Raw genomic sequence first — 18615 nt, forward strand, 5'->3', positions numbered from 1 at the left:
CCATGCCGAGTTTCTGAAGAAGAGAAACCTTATAAATCAGTCCCAAGTATGTAAAAATCAAAACAGAGGGAAATAATTTTGAAAAGTATTTAAATAACTATAATAATCACAGGATGAGAGGAAAAAGATGATCGCATCAGGGAGAATTTTGAGACCCTTTTAAACTTGGTTTAAAATGGGCAGGAATTCAAAATCTGACAAAGAGTTAATACTGAGTTCAGCGAATAAAAAGAAAAGTTCTTCCCCATAATTTTAACGGGGAAACCAACGCAATCCACATAAGTCAGTTATTTTTAGAGACTCATAGAAAATTAGGTGCTGAAAGAAATTAATGAGATTTAGAACTAGATTATTTTACGAGGAAAAGAATCTTGTAAACTACTGTCATTCAAAGACATAATAAATACACGACAGAGAATATTAGTGATATGTGAATAATGTCTCTTGTAGCATATTTAGAGATCAACTATAAGAAGTCCCTGTAGTCTCTCTCACTCCAGCTATTAATACTGTCTGCCCTGCTTGCTACAAAGGGAAGGGAAAGGGGAAGTATGATACGTGTTATGGCTTTACACGCCCACTATTTGTTTATTTATTTTTACTTATGATACCCAATTATAGTGTATTTGAAGTCTATTGACAGAGTAAGTGTTAGAAACGTTTCCATTAGTCATGTTTTTATTAACCTATGGGCTGATAATTCAAAGATTAGAAAATATAATAATTGGCAGCACATACTAAGAATAAAATCAAGCTTTGGGCTAAGGCGGGGTTTCACAACCTCGGCACTATTGCTCTTTCTTCCCAAGTGGCTCTATATTGCCAAACAAATATAAATATTTAACATGGTTAAAGTGTTCTTAGTAAAAATTCCAACTGTAAAATAACAACAGAACACATTTCTACATAGAATTATGTCAAGTCATCAAGGTAACTAATGCTAAAGGAGAAACATTTTTTAGAAGTCCCCTGACCTCTTTTTCTATGAGAACTAACTAAAAAGTTAAAGTGTTCCTAAATTTTTGGGTGAAAATAAAATATTTGAGACATTACAGAGTTGACAAGTTTACAAGTTTTAAAAGCATATAAATAAATAAGTAATAATGACAAAGGACATCTTAGATTTAAAAGATTGGATTTCATTTTTGTAACATATACAGTAAATAGAATTAAAGTTGGAATTACGCTATGGGATGTAGAAAAAGGAGTTTCAAATATATATCTCTCAGTTTTTGTTTTCTTTTTTAATTTTTATTTTTTGGTATACAGTTATATAGCTATTTTAAGCCTTCAGCAGGAATTCAAAGAGTACACACACATATCCATAAGGTGGATGTTATGCTATAGCCAATTTTGAGAACCTCTGGATTTTATAAAACCATTTATAAAGTTAAAAAGTTAAAAGACTTAAAGTTAAAAAGAGGTTTAAAATTATATGGAAATTATATGAAGTATCTTTTATTATCAAGTCAACCTTTAAAAATATTCCTACAGATTTTTTTTCATGCTCTGGGCCTACTGGCCTAGGGGTTATTATTATAGACTGCTATTGTTTGGTTTGGGTTTCTCAAATTAAGGTGTAAGGCGGGGGGAGAATCTATGTTACTGCTGAATTTATTCAATTTTTCCTTCTTTCAATAGTGTAACAAAAATTATTGAGTGCCAGATATATACCAGGCCATGAGCTAGGTGTTAACTGTATGGCAGGTACTGCTTTTGTGAAACTAAGATTATTTTCATCAGACATTTTATTCGATAAAGGCCTTTTGAAAATTTAGGCAATAGGGCAAGTTATTCTTTGCTGGGGAGGCAGGGGCTCTCCTTTGCATTATGATATGTTTACCAGCATCCCTGGCCTCTGCACACTAGAATCCAGCAGCACCTACCCCCCAGCTGTAACATCCCAGTATGTCTCTAGACATTACCAAAGGTTCCCTGAGGGGCAAAATTGCCCTAGTTGAGAATCACTGGGGTAAGGGTTTATGTTACAAAAAATAAAAGACAATAGAACTTCCCTTATATTAAAATTCCAGACTCCTGGGATTATTTCATTCTGTGGTGGAAAGACCACGCCTAAACCATGCCAGACAGCAAGGACTCTATCCTATTTTTAAAAAGAACTCTGCCAAGTCATTCCAAACTTAAATCTTCTGCAACAACCCATTCCAAAGCTTAACCACAAACTCCATTCCTCTGAGTGATTCTGTATGTGTATGTGTGACATCATAGTGACTAGCTGTGGGATTGTGTTGTAGGGGCTGAAACTGTAAAGGAGATTTAAAGAATCAAAACCAATGACTTGACAGTTGCTACTGAAATGTGTAGATTTTCAGCTCTATAATTACACATTCTATTATAATATAATATAAAGTGATGAAGGCAATAATGTTTCTAAAATGTTTCACCATTAGAGACAATACTAATTTGACTACATTATACCCAAAATAATCCAAGGAAAGCTCTCTTCTTTTTGTCAAACTATTCCTTTGTTCAGTATGGGACTGGTCAAAAGCTATGGATGAAATTGTAAGGAAGTATCATTATTTTCAAGTGAAAGGACACTAATTGCCTACTGTATACTCAAATTATTCTTAACCAGTGTCAGATTTTTAAAAGTCACTTCAGTTAGAGATTTTCGAATGGTTAAATATGAAATTACAATGATTACTAGATATAATAATTCAACAGCTTCTCTATCAGTGAGAAAATTCATCAGGATACATTACTAGAGACCTAATTCATTTACCCTTTTTTAAAACAAAACCCCTAATCGCTAAGATCTGCTAACTGATGAAGTTAAGAATGAAAACCTTGTGTTTTGTGATGGATAAATGACATTACAAATATAGCATTTGATACAATCTATTGGGTTACTCCTTCAAAATGATCTTTTTTCATTGTTGATAATATTGTTTTGGTTCAGCAAAACTTTTTCTAAAAGGACTGTAGTGGGTTTCCTTTTTAAAATTACATTTTTGTGCATTTCAGCACATTTTAAAGATACCTCCCCCATGAAGTGAACTTGACTGGAATAAAATCAACCCACTTAGATCAAAATTCTAGAGCATGATAGGAAAAGAAGGAAATAAATATAGGAGGGAAGAAAAGTAAATGTGAAATAGACAACTCTTAAAAGGACTGAAATTCCAACATATTAGTATAGTGCCCAAATCTTTTATTTGTAATCAAAACTTTCCTTGCTCATAGGACACATGTAGTTTTGATCATGAGTTCCTTAGAAAAGTGGAAAATGATGATGGAGAAATAAAAATGTTAGCCAAGAAGAAATTCTAGTATGATAATAGTTGATATTTCTCTAAGCTTTCAATCTAATACCTCCAAGTAGGAGGTGGGAGAGGAGGAAATTTGAAAGAAATTCATCTGTTTACTAAATAAGTGCTGAAACTTGAGAAATTTTGTGATTTACACATTCAAACTTGAGAGATGATATAAGAAGGCCAATTCCATCTCTATCATTTGTCTCTCATTAACCGGATAAGCTAATTGATGACCACACAGTGTCTCTGTCACTAGAACTAACAAAATAGGTTTTTTCAAGGATATCAGAAATCTTAACTTCTGGAAGGTTTTAGGTTGTCAGAATAGGAGATAAAGTCACCTTTTCTATATCTCTGGTGGTTGAGCAAAAGAGAGGAAAGACCACAGAAATCCAGAAAGCACAATTTCCTACATCAGAACAGAGAAAGAAACAAAAATCTGAGTATTAGGAGAAGAAAAAGGGACAAATTGCAAGACGAAGAGTAGTGATGTAAGTACCACTAAGGATCACCGGATTTGTCCTACCTTTTTGCATTTGCAGGATTAGAGGTTCAGACATTTTTTAAGATATTTTATTGCACAAGGGACTCAGTCTCACCTTATTTGCATGCCAAACCTAACTCATGATCTAGAAGTACTCTTTCCTCCATTTAACAACAGACTTAAGCGGATTCTGGGCTGTGGTAGTTTCTAAGGCTAGAAAAACACCAGATGAGTTGCTTCCTCCAGGATAAAGAGCCAATCTAGGATGGATGAGCATAGGTGATGGGCAGAGTGGAAACTTCAATAATTGAAAGAAAGATAACATTCTACAGCCCAGCAGTTTTCAGCTGGAGGGAGGCAAAAGAGAGTATCAATGGGATATTGCAGGGGGTGTGCAATTAAAGCTAAAATACTGAAAATTGGGAATCTGATCTACAGAGAAACCCCATGGTTGCTGTTACTGATGGGACTGCAGAAAAATGAGCTCCTTCCTTCGCGTGTGGCACACCAATTCAAAGCTGCACCAGCGACAGGAGCCACTCAAGAAGAAATGGAAATGCCTATGGGTGACACACATCACCTACCCTCAAAGTCTACTCGCTGTCATGTCACTCTGCCCCCTGCAGGATATCCTTCACAACTACAGACAGCAAAAAAAAAATAACAAGGAACTGCCATAGCTGAAATTCTGCAACTCAAATACAGTGTGTATTTATGTACCAAAGGAAGTGGACATTGCGATAAAGAAAGCACAGAACAAAACACAATAAACAGAAGAACAATGACGAAAAGAATCTGGAAGGGCTTACAAAGGTGATCTGATTTAGTTATGTCTTTGATCACAGAAACAATACAACTGTAAGAATAATGAGTGTGTACCATTTGTACATTCGTTACAGAACCCTTGTGTACATGCACGGAAAGACGAAGGATGAGATTTAATAAAATAGCTGTGTTCTTCCCATTACCAAGTAAATCTGCCTTACCAAACGTTCGTGTGGATGCAGGCTGCAGTAGCTGCTAGACTGTGGAATATGAGAAGAATTGCCCAACATTCCTCCGTAGCCAGGCTGATTCATCCCACTGGAGGAGCTCCAAGGGTCACTGCTGTGATGGCCATCTGTAAAGGACAAAAAAAACCATGACTTTTCTGAGGCATTCAGCCTTGCCTTATAGAATAGGGTTTTTTCATATACTTGAAAATGACTGCCTGTTGTGTATTCATCTTTGTGTTGGTTAGCCAATTACATCAGAAGGCAGTCATCATTACTTTTTTCCCAAGTGGCTCTATATTGCCAAACAAATATAAATATTTAACATGGTTAAAGTGTTCTTAGTAAAAATCCCAACTGTAAAATAACAACAGAACACATTTCTACATAGAATTATGTCAAGTCATCAAGGTAACTAATGCTAAAAGAGAAACATTTTTTAGAAGTCCCCTGACCTCTTTTTCTATGAGAACTAACTAAAAAGTTAAAGTGTTCCTAAATTTTTGGGTGAAAATAAAATATTTGAGACATTACAGAGTTGACAAGTTTACAAGTTTTAAAAGCATATAAATAAATAAGTAATAATGACAAAGGACATCTTAGATTTAAAAGATTGGATTTCATTTTTGTAATATATACAGTAAATAGAATTAAAGTTGGAATTACACTATGGGATGTAGAAAAAGGAGTTTCAAATATATATCTCTCAGTTTTTGTTTTCTTTTTTAATTTTTATTTTTTGGTATACAGTTATATAGCTATTTTAAGCCTTCAGCAGGAATTCAAAGAGTACACACACATATCTATAAGGTGGATATTATGCTATAGCCAATTTTGAGAACCTCTGGATTTTATAAAACCATTTATAAAGTTAAAAAGTTAAAAGAGTTAAAGAGTTAAAGTTAAAAAGAGGTTTAAAATTATATGGAGGGCCGGCCCTGTGGCTTAGCGGTTACGTGCGCGCGCTCTGCAGCTGGTGGGCCGGGGTTTGGATCCCGGGCGCGCACTGACGCACCGCTTCTCCAGCCATGCTGAGGCCACGTCCCACATACAGCAACTAGAAGGATGCGCAGTTATGACATGCAGCTATCTACTGCGGCTTTGGGGGAAAAAATACATAAAATTAAAAAAAATTATATGGAAATTATATGAAGTATCTTTTATTATCAAGTTAACCTTTAAAAACATTCCTACAGATTTTTTTTCATTCTCTGGGCCTACTGGCCTAGGGGTTATTATTATAGACTGCTATTGTTTGGTTTGGGTTTCTCAAATTAAGGTGTAGGGGCAGGGGGAGAATCTACGTTACTGCTGAATTTATTCAATTTTTCCTTCTTTCAATAGTTTAACAAAAATTATTGAGTGCCAGATATATACCAGGCCATCAGCTAGGTGTTAACTGTATGGCAGGTACTGCTTTTGTGAAAATAAGATTATTTTCATCAGACATTTTATTTGATAAAGGCCTTCTGAAAATTTAGGCAATAGGCAAGTTAAATCTGGCACTATATTTCACAAAGCATTTTTTCACTGAGTTTTTACATCCAGAGGTTAGAATTCAGAAAACTGGAACAGTTTCAAGACAGAGAAGAATAATCTGTAGATTTATTTAGAACTATATCAGCAAAATCATGTCTGTGGTTTTGACAACTTAAGAATTTTAACTAGAAAATGGAAATTAAAGTTAAAAAATAAGAGGTTACATAGTAGTGAGCTTAAAATATGTTCCTGACAGTCTCTGAATATCTTTCACTTAAACTGCTTGCTTCCTCAAGACCTAAATTCTCAGGGCACCACAGACCCCTCACTGAAGAAAGTCACTGTCAAATGGGATCATGATGTGGTGTTTCTGTGATCATAACGTGAAAACATGGGACTTTCAAAGTGATTATTCACGTACTTTAGATTTAGCCCCGAGATTATGGAAGTTTAGATGTCATCTTAAATTCAAAAATGAAGTTCAAGACCACTAACACTTCAGATAGACAGCACATATGACAAATAAATTGAGACTATGTATCATTGAACAGGAGTTTCCTGAAACACTCTGACAACACGATGCACTATATGGAAATACATTTAGGATTTGTTAACACAGAACACTCTACTCAATGCAGATTTATAAAAATACATATTTTACATAAATTATGCTTTTCACAGTAAATTAATATTTATCACATCTCATGATCTTGGCATAATGTTGTTTTGAAAGAATAGAATTAGACGTGTGCAAATTAATTGTGCTCATCATAAATGTCAACTCAAATTTTTTTTTTTCGCTTTTTGGGTATTCGTGTGCAGAAAAACAAATCTGTTCCCCACATTTTGCGTGGTCTGCTACGGAGAAGAGCCTATTGTTTTAATCTACCTGATCTCCCCTGCAGTGTGCACAATATAAGCAAGCCACCTTCTTGTAGGCAGACAGAAGAAATCTATCCTTCTGTTAATTTTCTCAGTCTGCTCCAAGTGATGAATCCTTGAGTTGACAATCTCTGTAAGTACTGGTAACACAGTTTCTCCGACTGGTCACAAAAGAGGGGAAGCTGGTGCCAAAGTGGCTGCTATTTATAGCTGAAGCAGATAAGCCTTTTGTCATGGCACAGAACACACTCAAGTGACATACTCTGCTGTGTCCCTTTGAGAGTTACACCTAGGGCAGGTCACAAAGATAAAGGATCCCTGTGAACATGAGCTCCAGGATGTGTGGAACAAATTCTCTCTATTCCTGAGGGACCCATTCGATTCAATTTTATAGATTTTCCATGGAATTTCATATGTGAACTAACAACCTAAAAGAGCTAATACTCAGAAGGGAAAGAAAATAAATCCCTCTTAATCAGAATGATTTTGAGTGTGTCCACTGTAATCTAAGCGAGACACCAGGTTGCTCCCCTGGCACTCACTGGCCGGAGGGCACTCTCCTTCCCTGACAAGGCCCTTCCTAGAGGAGCCTGAAGAAGGAAATTCCATGGCACTTTGCCAAGGCACACTCAAACAAGGTTTTACACCCAGGAAAAAAGAGTTAAGTTCTCATACAGGGGTTCTTGGTAAACTCCATATCTAAATTTCAGAGTGTTAACTTGGTAATAAGATAATCACATTGTGACAATAAGTGTCAATAAGTGACAATAAGTGTCACAGGTATATCAGGGATGGAGCTGGATCCTCCGGACGGTCCATTCTTACAAGCAGTTGCTGTCATTTCAACTATCTTGGGCTTTTTCATGCAGCAGAATGGGCTGTGCTACCAGTGGCAAGTCTATAAGCGCATGGGACACACATCCATGTGCACTTAATTAAATACACTGGACAATTACAAGAATAAATACACTTGATCCACCAGGAGGCTGTAATTTTCTACCTTTGTCCAGGAAAAAAGCTGGGTCTTTTACGCTAAATCAATTAGCGTGTTGGGATAGAGCTTCTGTTGTGTAATGAAATCATATTCCAGTCTTTAGATAGGTCACTTCACCTTAAACGGTCTCCTTGTTTGTACCTATAAATTAATTAGCTGCTGAAAATTTTATATAAGGTTACACATAAGGACAATTTGTTCCCAGCTGGCTAAATCCAGGATGCTCAAAATACACATTGACCCCAAACACTTCTAAACATACAAACAAGCTCTTCTTGGGGATGGTGAAGATGATGTTGAAATGATCGGTCATAGAGGACCATCCCTGAGGAAGCCTCAGTTCTTACTGGAGCATACCAGTCTAATCTGAACTCATTACAGCTCAAGGGGCTTGAATTTAAAAAAAGTAAAGTTGTAATTAGTTAATTTATTTTGAAAGAATTCAGTTCCTAAGAAGAGCATGACCTCCAATATTTTACATTTGCCTAATGTTCCATTTCTTGGGTATCAGTTCAGCAGTCTTTTGTCCCATATATGACATGAAAAGACCCAGGAAGACTCTGTCCAGCGGATTACCCCTAGAAGAGGCAGCATCTTACCTTGCATGAAGAAGGAGCTAGGGAAAGTGCTGGCTGCTGGTTTCGAGGAAGGGTAGCCTGGCGAGTCCCTATTGTAGTCGGCAGTGCTTGCTGAAGGAGCATAAACCTGAGGAAGGAGAGCCAATTTAGTCTGCCTGCTGCATTGACCAAGTATCTCAAGGTCCATTACTTATAAGAAGCAGGTACCAAATGCTAAATTTCTACCACGTTCATTCTAAATCTGATTAAACTCTAGAAACACTGCCCCATTCAGAATACAGAAACACAAAACCCAAAAAAAACCTCCTGACTATAGTTGTGTGAATAATATTTTCCAGTCACAGGCAAGAATATTGTGAACCATGTCTAGTTGTAAATATATTATATAATACACAGGGGGTTGTCCTAAGAGGCTAAGCATCTTTTTTTTCAAACATAGATGGCTCATGAGCACGTGAAAGGTAAAAACAGAAAGGCATGCATCAAGCCCCTCCCTTCTATGCTACCTTTCAATTTAAATTTTCACTTTTGAGAGAGACAGAGAGACAGAGAAAATGAATGCACTATCCAGACACCGAAAGTGACAAATATATCCCAGAATATTAAATTCCCATAGTGTCAGCTTTTTGCAGAGATGCATGGAAAAGGCCACTAAAAGCCTGGATCTACACAGACCACCAACAATCAGTGTGTACATAAGAAGGGAGGGAACCTTCCTTTATAGTTTTTATTATATTTGTGTGTGTAATAAACTTAAAAAGGGTGCCAAAATCCTAATTTACTTACATTTGTTTACTAATACTCATGAGACTTGGGGAACCAGTTCTTTATAAAAATAGCCTGTGTATTTTCTTGTTTATGTTTCCTTTAAAGAAGACAGCACACTAGAAAAGCATAAATTCATAAGGTATAGTTTAACTTTAATTGGTTTTCCCCTTTGCCTTTTCTGCTAAATATAATTTTTTTTAAATCCCCATTTTCTTTTGCTCCAAAAGTTCCTCTCTCCAGATGGTCTGAGAGACTGAAACACTGTCATCCTCTTGATGAAAATGGATACCTTCCTGCCTCCATTTTGAAGCAGGCAGCAGCTCACAAAATTGGCAGTGAGCCTACAGTGATATTCACAGGTCAGAGTAAAAGAAAGAGAAATTCACCAATAAAAAGGCAACTGCAGGGTTACCAAAAAAAACTCACCCCCCCCCCCTTTTTTTACAGAACACAGCAAATAAACACCCTACGAAAAATTATATAATAGCTCTCAGAACACCATGAATCACAAACTAAGCATTAATACAAGGTTTAGGATTTCACAAAGGATAGGTCCGCAGAGACAGATGTGGGAAAATATGCATACACATACATACATCAAATAAATGCTACATATGCCCCACAGTGCCCTTGAAAATCAGGAAGTCCTGGAGATTGAACAAAACAAAAACAAACCAAAAAACCCACACACACTTTAGAAAACAAGGATTTTTCCTAAGTCATGGAGGGATATAAGCCCTATATTTTATGAACTATCATATTTTCTAATTTTATTTTTAAATTTTCTTCATATTTTAAATGTATAAACCGCTATTTGATTCAATTTCCACAGGATTTACAATAAAGGAAAATTTTTTTCAAGTATCTTTAAGGGACAAAGAATAAAACTTAGGCCAGGAATTCCACAACAAATCAATATCCCTAGTTCTGTCAAGCAAAACCTAGTATTTTGTTGAGAACTATACAACTAACAGTTCGGGAAACAGTACTATATGTATGTAGAGAAGGTATTGAGAGTAGGCTAAAAAGATGAAAGAAAATATTACCTTCTAGGAAAAGGGGAAATTGAAAATCAGATCATCTCATTCTAATGACAAATGAGTACAATACGCTTATAATACATCTATAGGCTATTAGCCTGACAGCTATTTACCAGTCAGTATTAACACAAGCTAAGCATACTATGTATTACTCTCAAATTTCAGAAATCAATATATTTACTACAAAACTGAAACTCTGACCCAAATTATTAAATCACCTTATATTTTAAAACAAGTGAAATCAACTCTTTTAGGATAACATATAGTTTAATTTTAATTACGTATTCTACTACATTATCCTTAAACATGTATATTATTACGTCAACAGCATTCGATGGAACCTATTAAGGTTCATCTTTTTTCCCAATTTCGGTAGAATTATTTGATATTTCTTTTGGGACATAAGGACAAATCTTTGGTAATTTTGCTCATATATAAGGAGGCTACTTTGACTATGAATTATGATCAAGCTCAATCTGATGGTAAGATCATTAACCCCAAATTAATAAATACTGCCTGCATGAAAAAGAATATCTATGGGGTTAAAAAGTTTTTAGGACATATCATACTATACAATTTCTATTTTTCTGGTGTCGTAGGCAAACGAAAACTCTTTAGATAAGATGAAAGTCTTTGTTAACAAGAAATGGACCATTGTTCATAACTTTTTTAAAAAAGGCAATTTCTGCATATTTTATAAATTTCCTTTATATCACAATTTACAGATCAGGTACAACGTTATTCCATTTCCATTTATATACTTCATCGTTTTTACTTCAAAAGTTATTTTTAAGGTAAGTGCTCTATATTTTTGATTATATAAATAAACATTGCATAGAACTACTGCACTTTTTAAAAGCAGAAGGAATCAAAGACCTTATTTTGTTCAACCCATCACACTTTAATTATAAGAAAATTCAATAACAGAATGGTCAAAGCAACTGCTTAAGATATGCAACTTACTCAAGAGATACAACTATAAATCGCTCTTTAGTCTCCACTGTTTAACCGTTACTTTCTTTAAAAATGGTGGTAAGGGTATAAGATGATATTTATGAAAACAGAGGGATCATAATGTTCATGCTTTGATTTATCCTTAATGTTTTAATCTTTAATAACCTGGATGACCAGTGAGCTGCTTCATTATTTTTACTTCAGTCAATGACTTTGCCAATTTATCAATCAAAAGACTTTAAAGAATGGGTTTCAATAAAGGATTTAATAGAGATACTAAATGAGAAAAACTCACATCCATTTAACTTGAATTACTATTCTCAGTAAATAGAAAGATGACTTATACATATGTTAAATAAAATAGCTTTTTATTTAACAGAACAATAACACATATCCCAGGTATCTTCAAATACTTGGAATCGGTTTTAATGACTAACACTAGAAAGTTAGTCCAACAAAAAATGAAATAAAAATCCCAAACTCTAGTTCAATGTATTGAAGGGATTCCACCAATGAAATATGAGGAAAGTCTAAAAGGAAACAAAAATCTCCACTTAGTGTTTCTCTGATAAGGTGGCTTAGATCACGGTGACTTTTGGCATTCTGATTCCTCCCACAAGAGTCACTAAAGAAGTGTGAAATTTTTGTCGCAAAACTGGAAGTGTGGAAACTTCACAGGCTACAGTTCTTTTAGTAAATATTTGTTGAATAAAAGTTTCATGGAAAACTAGTAGCAAAGTATAGTTAATATTCAATGTTGGCACCGTTATCTTTTCTCTTACGATCCTGAATTTAAAACATACAAAATCATGCATATAGAAATTCTGAGTTTACAAAGCTCTCTAGATAACACTAAACCCTGAACTGATAAAAATAAAAAATGCTTTCATTTTACATATTTAATTTTTGTTGTAATTTGAGAAGTATTACTATGGAACATTCGAGGTTCCATCCAATGTCCTGATTATCCTTTGTGAGTCATCAAAGAAACAATATGGTACGTTCTTTAAAATAGAATAGAATAGAACCTCCGCCTATTAGAAAAGAAAATCAATCAAACACACACTGACAAACAAAATGAAGAGAGTAGAATGCATATCCTGCCTTTTCCCCTTGATGTTCTCATTTTTATTTGTCTTGGCACTTCAGTTTCATTTACGGAGATTTAAAAAATAACAATGATTACATTTGTTTAGGGCCTCTTGTGGAACAGCTTTTATGCTAGGAGCTCCATATACATTATTTCTGATCTTCACAATGATCGTACAAAATGGATACTATTAATAGTATGATTCCTATTTCACAGGGCTAATGTATGGCAGAGAGGTCAAATGTATTGGCCCAGACTGGCCTGGGTGTGACCGTCAGTTCTACCATTTATTAGCTAGGCAACCTCAGACCTGTTACTTTAACCTCTCTGGTCTTCAGATTCCTACCTGTAAAATGGGAATGACAGTGCCTGCTATGCGAAGTTCTTATGTGAATTAAATGATATAACGTATAAAGCAACTAGAATAATACCTGGGACATATTGAGCATGCAAAAACCATCAACAGTAGTGTTACTGTTGTGCTGCTATTGTTTTTATTATCCTAACAAATGTGACTCAGGAAAGTCAAGCCACCTTTCTACATTAAAATTTTATCAAGTGGTAAAGGAAGGATTTGAACAGGTCATCACAGTGTTGTTCTTTCCACTAAAGAACAATTCCTTCCTCTTAAAAGGCAAAAAAGAAAAGAAAAGATATTTTAACTATCAATATGAGGCTATACGTTGGCCATAGTTTCTAGAAATATTCTTGTGAGGTCTCATAATTACCTTTTAATAAAAGTAAAATGTAATAAGGCATGTTCATACTGAAATCAACATATGCTGATATTACTTGCTTCCTGAAGTGAGAAGCTGAATTCTGAGGAGATAAAGAGAAGTGGCTCCAGATCACGTATGATGAGATGTGTGACTGAGTGGGGTTTGGTGATAGCCACAGTGGACCTTTAACATTCCTTAACATTACTACCCCTTTGTGATCCTGCAAGTATCGTCTGAATACAAAATTCTCAAAGAGAATCAGTTCAGAATAACTGAAACATTGTAATTGAGACATTGAGACCCTTAAAAGAGAGTTGCTGTATGCTCCGAGATGAGTAGAAAGTAGCAAAACAGAATTATGCTTCAGATGCCCAAGTGCTGGCGAGGCTCACTTAGTTGCTCAGACCTTGGGAGATTTCACAAATATTCTAAACTGTGACAGGTAAACACTCACATGCTAAGAGTTATAGTGCGCCACTGATGTTCACAGACCTAGGCAAATACTCTGACGCTTCCCAGAATCTAACAGGGAAAAATACTTGCAGGTGATCACCTCACTACTCAGGCAACTGGGTTGGACCCTCAACTCTTACATTTGAAGGACACAGGTCACAGTAAGAGAAGAGAATGGCTCAGGGGCAATGACACTTCCACATTCAGAAGAGTTAAAATGGATACTGCAATTGTTCTATGCGACCAAGTTAAAGGCACACTGCTAGCTGATCTAGAAAGCAAGGGGAAGATGTTCTTAAGAGACAGCCTCCAGAGTACAGAAATAGATTTGGCAGGATAGTAGAAATTACCCAGCTCTGGAGCCAAACCAATTGGGTTCAAATTCCAGCTCTCACAATTAGTTGTGAGGCCATAACAAAGCAATTTATGCCTCCAAGTCTCAGCTTCCTCATTTGTCAAATGGGGCTACTCTTGTTGTGAGAATTAGAGATGATATATGTCAAGCATAATTCCTAATCTGTTGTAGGCGCTCAATAAATGATACTATTATTTATATCTATTAATACATCCATATTATATTTATATGCCCGGGGATGGAGCCTAACAGTTGTAAATGCTACTTATTGCTTATTGCTATTTTTAACGTGTCTAGAATGTCTGTTCAATATGGTAGCCCTTAGCAATATGTGGTTATTTGAATTAAGCTTAATTAAAATTAAATAAATAGAGTCCCTCATTCACACTAGCCACATTTCAAGTGCTCAACAGCCACACAGGGCGCTACCATACTGGACATCACCAACATAGAACTTTCCCACCATGGCAGAAAGTTCTATTGGAAGTGCTGGTCTAGAGTCATGCTTGTCCGTGAAGAGTCCTATGGGGCCCTGTGTGTCACCCTCCTTTAGAGCAGCGATCACAATAACACTAGCTCATTTAAGACTTGTTGTTCCCTTTAGGTTGTAAAAGCAAGAACTCTTCTGGTGGACTATTGGGAGAGGCAAATTCCAGGTATCCTTAGTACCTAGCACACACAACTGGTGTTTCATGAATGTTGATGTTATTGAATGGCAGGACATTTAGGTTTTAGTTTCATTTGTTATTTTTAGAGATCCTTGTACTATTACATATTTCTTAATGTCTTTTTTATAAGCACCTGCCAAAATTCCTGCAAATTATACCAAGTGGAACACTAGGGAAGAGTGTCTGTGACCCCAGGTTTCTGGATGTGTAGGAAGTAAAGGTAAGAAACTCAAACTGCAATTTTGTCCTTGGTCCCTAGTGTCTTTGGGAAAGGAATTACAGTTAGACAAGGTGTGACCACTTTTCTTAGGCAATAAAAGTTGAACAGATTTTTACCTTTTTCTGATCATGTGTTTTCACAGCATTGGTAATTGGGTCCCTCTATTCTACTCTCTCTTCATTTTTATTACTTTTTCTTTTTTAATCTTTTTATATCACTTCTTTACAGATGCTCCTTTCCCTTCTCACGCTGCTTCTCTACTTGCTGCCCTCTGTCCTGCCTCTGGGCATCATATTTTTAAAGCTCAAATAATCAACCTCATTTTAAAAATGAGTAAAAGGAAGAAGTTAAAGGATTTACCCAGGGGCCTGGAGAGAGCCCAGGGCTCCCGACTTCTCGTGTAGCCCTCCTGGCACTTTGTTTCCTAAAGTCATTTTTAACTTTATAACTTAAATACTAATGGGAAGTAAAATGGCATGAAAGCTTAATAAACAGATTCAAGTAATAGAGTTGAGTGAGTTATTATAAGGTTTAAAGGCAGTTAATAATGCTCAAGGGCATATAACAGTGAGGCAGTAAACAATGCAAGAGTGCAGAAAACCAAAAACAAAAGCAAACTATAGGAATAAGAATGATTCACCTGGTACATTCTCAGTATATATTATCAAGTCAAGGAATATTTACTAATGGAAGGAGATCCTACTTCATTTCCCAGTGATGGTTAAAGGCCAATGTGCATTATTATCATATAAATAGGAAATCTGTTTAGAGATAACACATAAATGTTGCAGTATATTGACAAATAGATGTATATTTAATTACAAATGGAAAAATTCCAGAGGTGTAAGCTGTTGAAATTGTGAAGCTTTTATTTTTTTATTTTTATTTTTTGTGAGGAAGATCGGCCCTGAGCTAACGTCTGCCAATCCTCCTCTTTTTGCTGAGGAAGACTGGCCCTGGGCTAACATCCATGCCCATCTTCCTCTACTTTATATGGGACACCGCCACAGCATGGCTTGCCAAGTGGTGCATGGGTGCATGCCCAGGATCTGAACCGGTGAACCCCAGGCTGCTGCAGCAGAGCGGGCACACTCAACCGCTTGCGCCACCGGGCCGGCCCCGAAATTGTGAAGCTTTTATTTCCACCTAAAGCATTTGAAACTTTTATAGGAATTAACCCAATAGTCCTAAGTGCTCTAAAATAACTCCCAGTAAGAAGTGTTTTACTCCTCAAACTATCTTTATTGGTAGTCTGAAAAAAAAAAATTCACAATTATCTAAACGTGTAAAATGTACCATTCCTGTATATGATATTCATATTTTATTTCCACTAACAAGCAATGAGCTGCCTTCACTCTATCATATCACATCACAAAAAATATGAAAAAGAATATGTATGTGATCCCCCTAAAAGAAATTCCTTGAATATGTAATATATTTAGAACACAAGTCACTTTGAACACACATCCAAATACCCCATCACAAATATCACATATAATTTTTCCACCCTTCTAAATACCAGCTGAGTTTCGATGATCTGTTCATGAGTAAATTAAATCTGAAGCTAAGTCCTATAAATGAATTACAGCCAAGAGTTTTATCCTTCTCAGCCACCAAATTTCCTTTTTTGTGTTAAGACCTAGCAAAATTGTAAGCATCTTAATTCCCTTCTTTGTATCTTTATCAACCAAATTCTATAACTGAAAGATATCAAAAAGACCCAAAAGAAAGCAATAGCAAGGAGAAGTAGGGACCTGAGTGATTCACAAAGGATCAGGAGTTACATAAGCACGCAGGGATGGGCAGACTGCAGGCAACGCATTTCTCTACCAGCACATCCAGCCTGCAACAAGCTCGGTGATTATACAGTAAACAAGTGAGCTGGACGCATTATTAAGTGTGTGCCTCCAGCATGCAAAGCACCCCAGGAGCTACAAAAAACCTGGCATTCTGTATAGCCAGGCAGCTCTGCCTTGTTCTTTCTTTCATTCAAATAAAAAGGCAAGGATATTCTTCTTAATTTTTTTTCTATATAGCTAGCTATTTTTCAAATCTCTAAATCAAATTTCAAACTCAAAAAAAAAAATGAGTCTGTGTAGCCTTTGACATGTATAGAAATTTACAAGGGAGAAAAAAAATCCTGCTTCAATTAAAAAAAAAGCTAAGAATCACTAATAATTGTATAATAATATCATTTAAATCTACATAGTGTCTCGTTATTTTAGGAGTATTTTCAACGTGCTATCATTGCAAATCCGAGGCAGCAAAACTGCCTGGAAAGGTATGATTGGGCTCACTCTACTATGATATAGATATATCACAGATATTAAATCATACAGATGACATCTAGAGATAGATATAGAATGTTTGAGATTTTTAAGCTGTTTTCACATATTATTCTACAACCATCTCAGTGATGTATGCAGGGAGTTGCCAATTAGAAACAAAGAAAAGAAGTAATTTATTATGGTATCATAGCTTAACACTCTCCAGAACTGGAAAAGGACCTGGTCCCAATGCCTGCCAGCCCCAAGCTCTTGTCACAGTTGGCATGACAAAATGATGACAATGATAAAAATAGCTAACACTTTACTTATGATATGCCAGACACTATTCCAACAAAAAAATTATATATATACTCATTTTGTCTTTACACTAACCCTATTGTTTTATCATCCTCTTAATTTTATAGATAAGGAATCTGAGGCAGAGAGAGGTTAAGTTACTTGCTCAAAGTCACGTAGCTAGTTAAGTGGCAAATTGGGACTCAAAATTATGTATTATTTCTGAGTTTGAGCTTTAACCACTATTCTGCAACATGATCTCTTGATAACTAAGGATTCTCTCCGTGGTATTCAGGGACTCCAACCATAACCCAGCTTAGTAGAATCCCGGATCCCATATGTTTCCTGGCCATTTAGCAGCCCGGGGCCTGAGAACGCTGTTTTGCCCAAAGAGAAAAACACGAGATAATCTCAAAGGGGAGCACAAAGGAGGTTCTTGTGTGCTGCTAAAAGGAGGAGGACCCTTCATCTGTCTTCCAGACATGAAGATTGAGCAAAGCAGCAGCAGGTATTAATACTCGTGTTTAATGGCACTGAAGCCAGAAAGAGGTTAAGTAATGTGCTGAGAGTTATACTGGGGTTTAGTGATGAAACCAGACCCAGGACTAAATACTAGGATGCTAAACTGATAAAAAGCACCATATTATTACTCAAAGCTCCCAAGTGACGTGTGAATATAGTCCTGTCCATGTGTATGAGCCTCTGGCCCCAAATACTTCTTTTTATTTTTACACCTGCACTTCTCTTGCTCTTGGCACTAAACTGAGCAGACACTGTATGTTTGCTATTACTTTCAACGTGGTGTATCACAGGAATGCCCACTGCCAACACTATGAGTACCTTGGCCCTAGCTGAGAATGCCTTAAACTGATTAAGTTACACCTGGCTAAAGATCTCTTGAAACACTTAATTGCATAAAATTTGGTCCAGGTGAAACCCGACTTCTTCCTGGTTACATTCCTTATGTTACTTATTCACATGGGAATTGGCTTCATCACCAGGCTCAGGATTGGCACAGATAAAAGACTGTGGATGTTAAGCACATCACAACTCCTCAATATGTTCTAAACACCTAAGTTGTTTCCAAGCTTTTGTTT

The 18615-nt window shown here is 36.1% G+C and overlaps 1 protein-coding gene across 14 annotated transcripts in view; it reads right to left on the reverse strand.

Moving 5' to 3' along the window:
• The window catches only part of TCF4 (transcription factor 4), a 354155-nt gene that overhangs the window by 47462 nt on the left and 288078 nt on the right, over positions 1 to 18615 (reverse strand). For all 14 annotated transcript variants that reach the window (XM_058557181.1, XM_058557189.1, XM_058557188.1 and 11 more), the window contains 2 exons: positions 8709 to 8814; positions 4749 to 4882 (listed from right to left, as the gene is read on the reverse strand). In XM_058557181.1, the coding sequence (XP_058413164.1) occupies positions 4749 to 4882; positions 8709 to 8814 (240 nt within the window). The remainder of the gene's footprint in view (positions 1 to 4748; positions 4883 to 8708; positions 8815 to 18615) is intronic.

This window comes from Diceros bicornis, chromosome 16 (genome assembly GCF_020826845.1).
Source record: "Diceros bicornis minor isolate mBicDic1 chromosome 16, mDicBic1.mat.cur, whole genome shotgun sequence".
Lineage (NCBI taxonomy): Eukaryota > Metazoa > Chordata > Mammalia > Perissodactyla > Rhinocerotidae > Diceros > Diceros bicornis.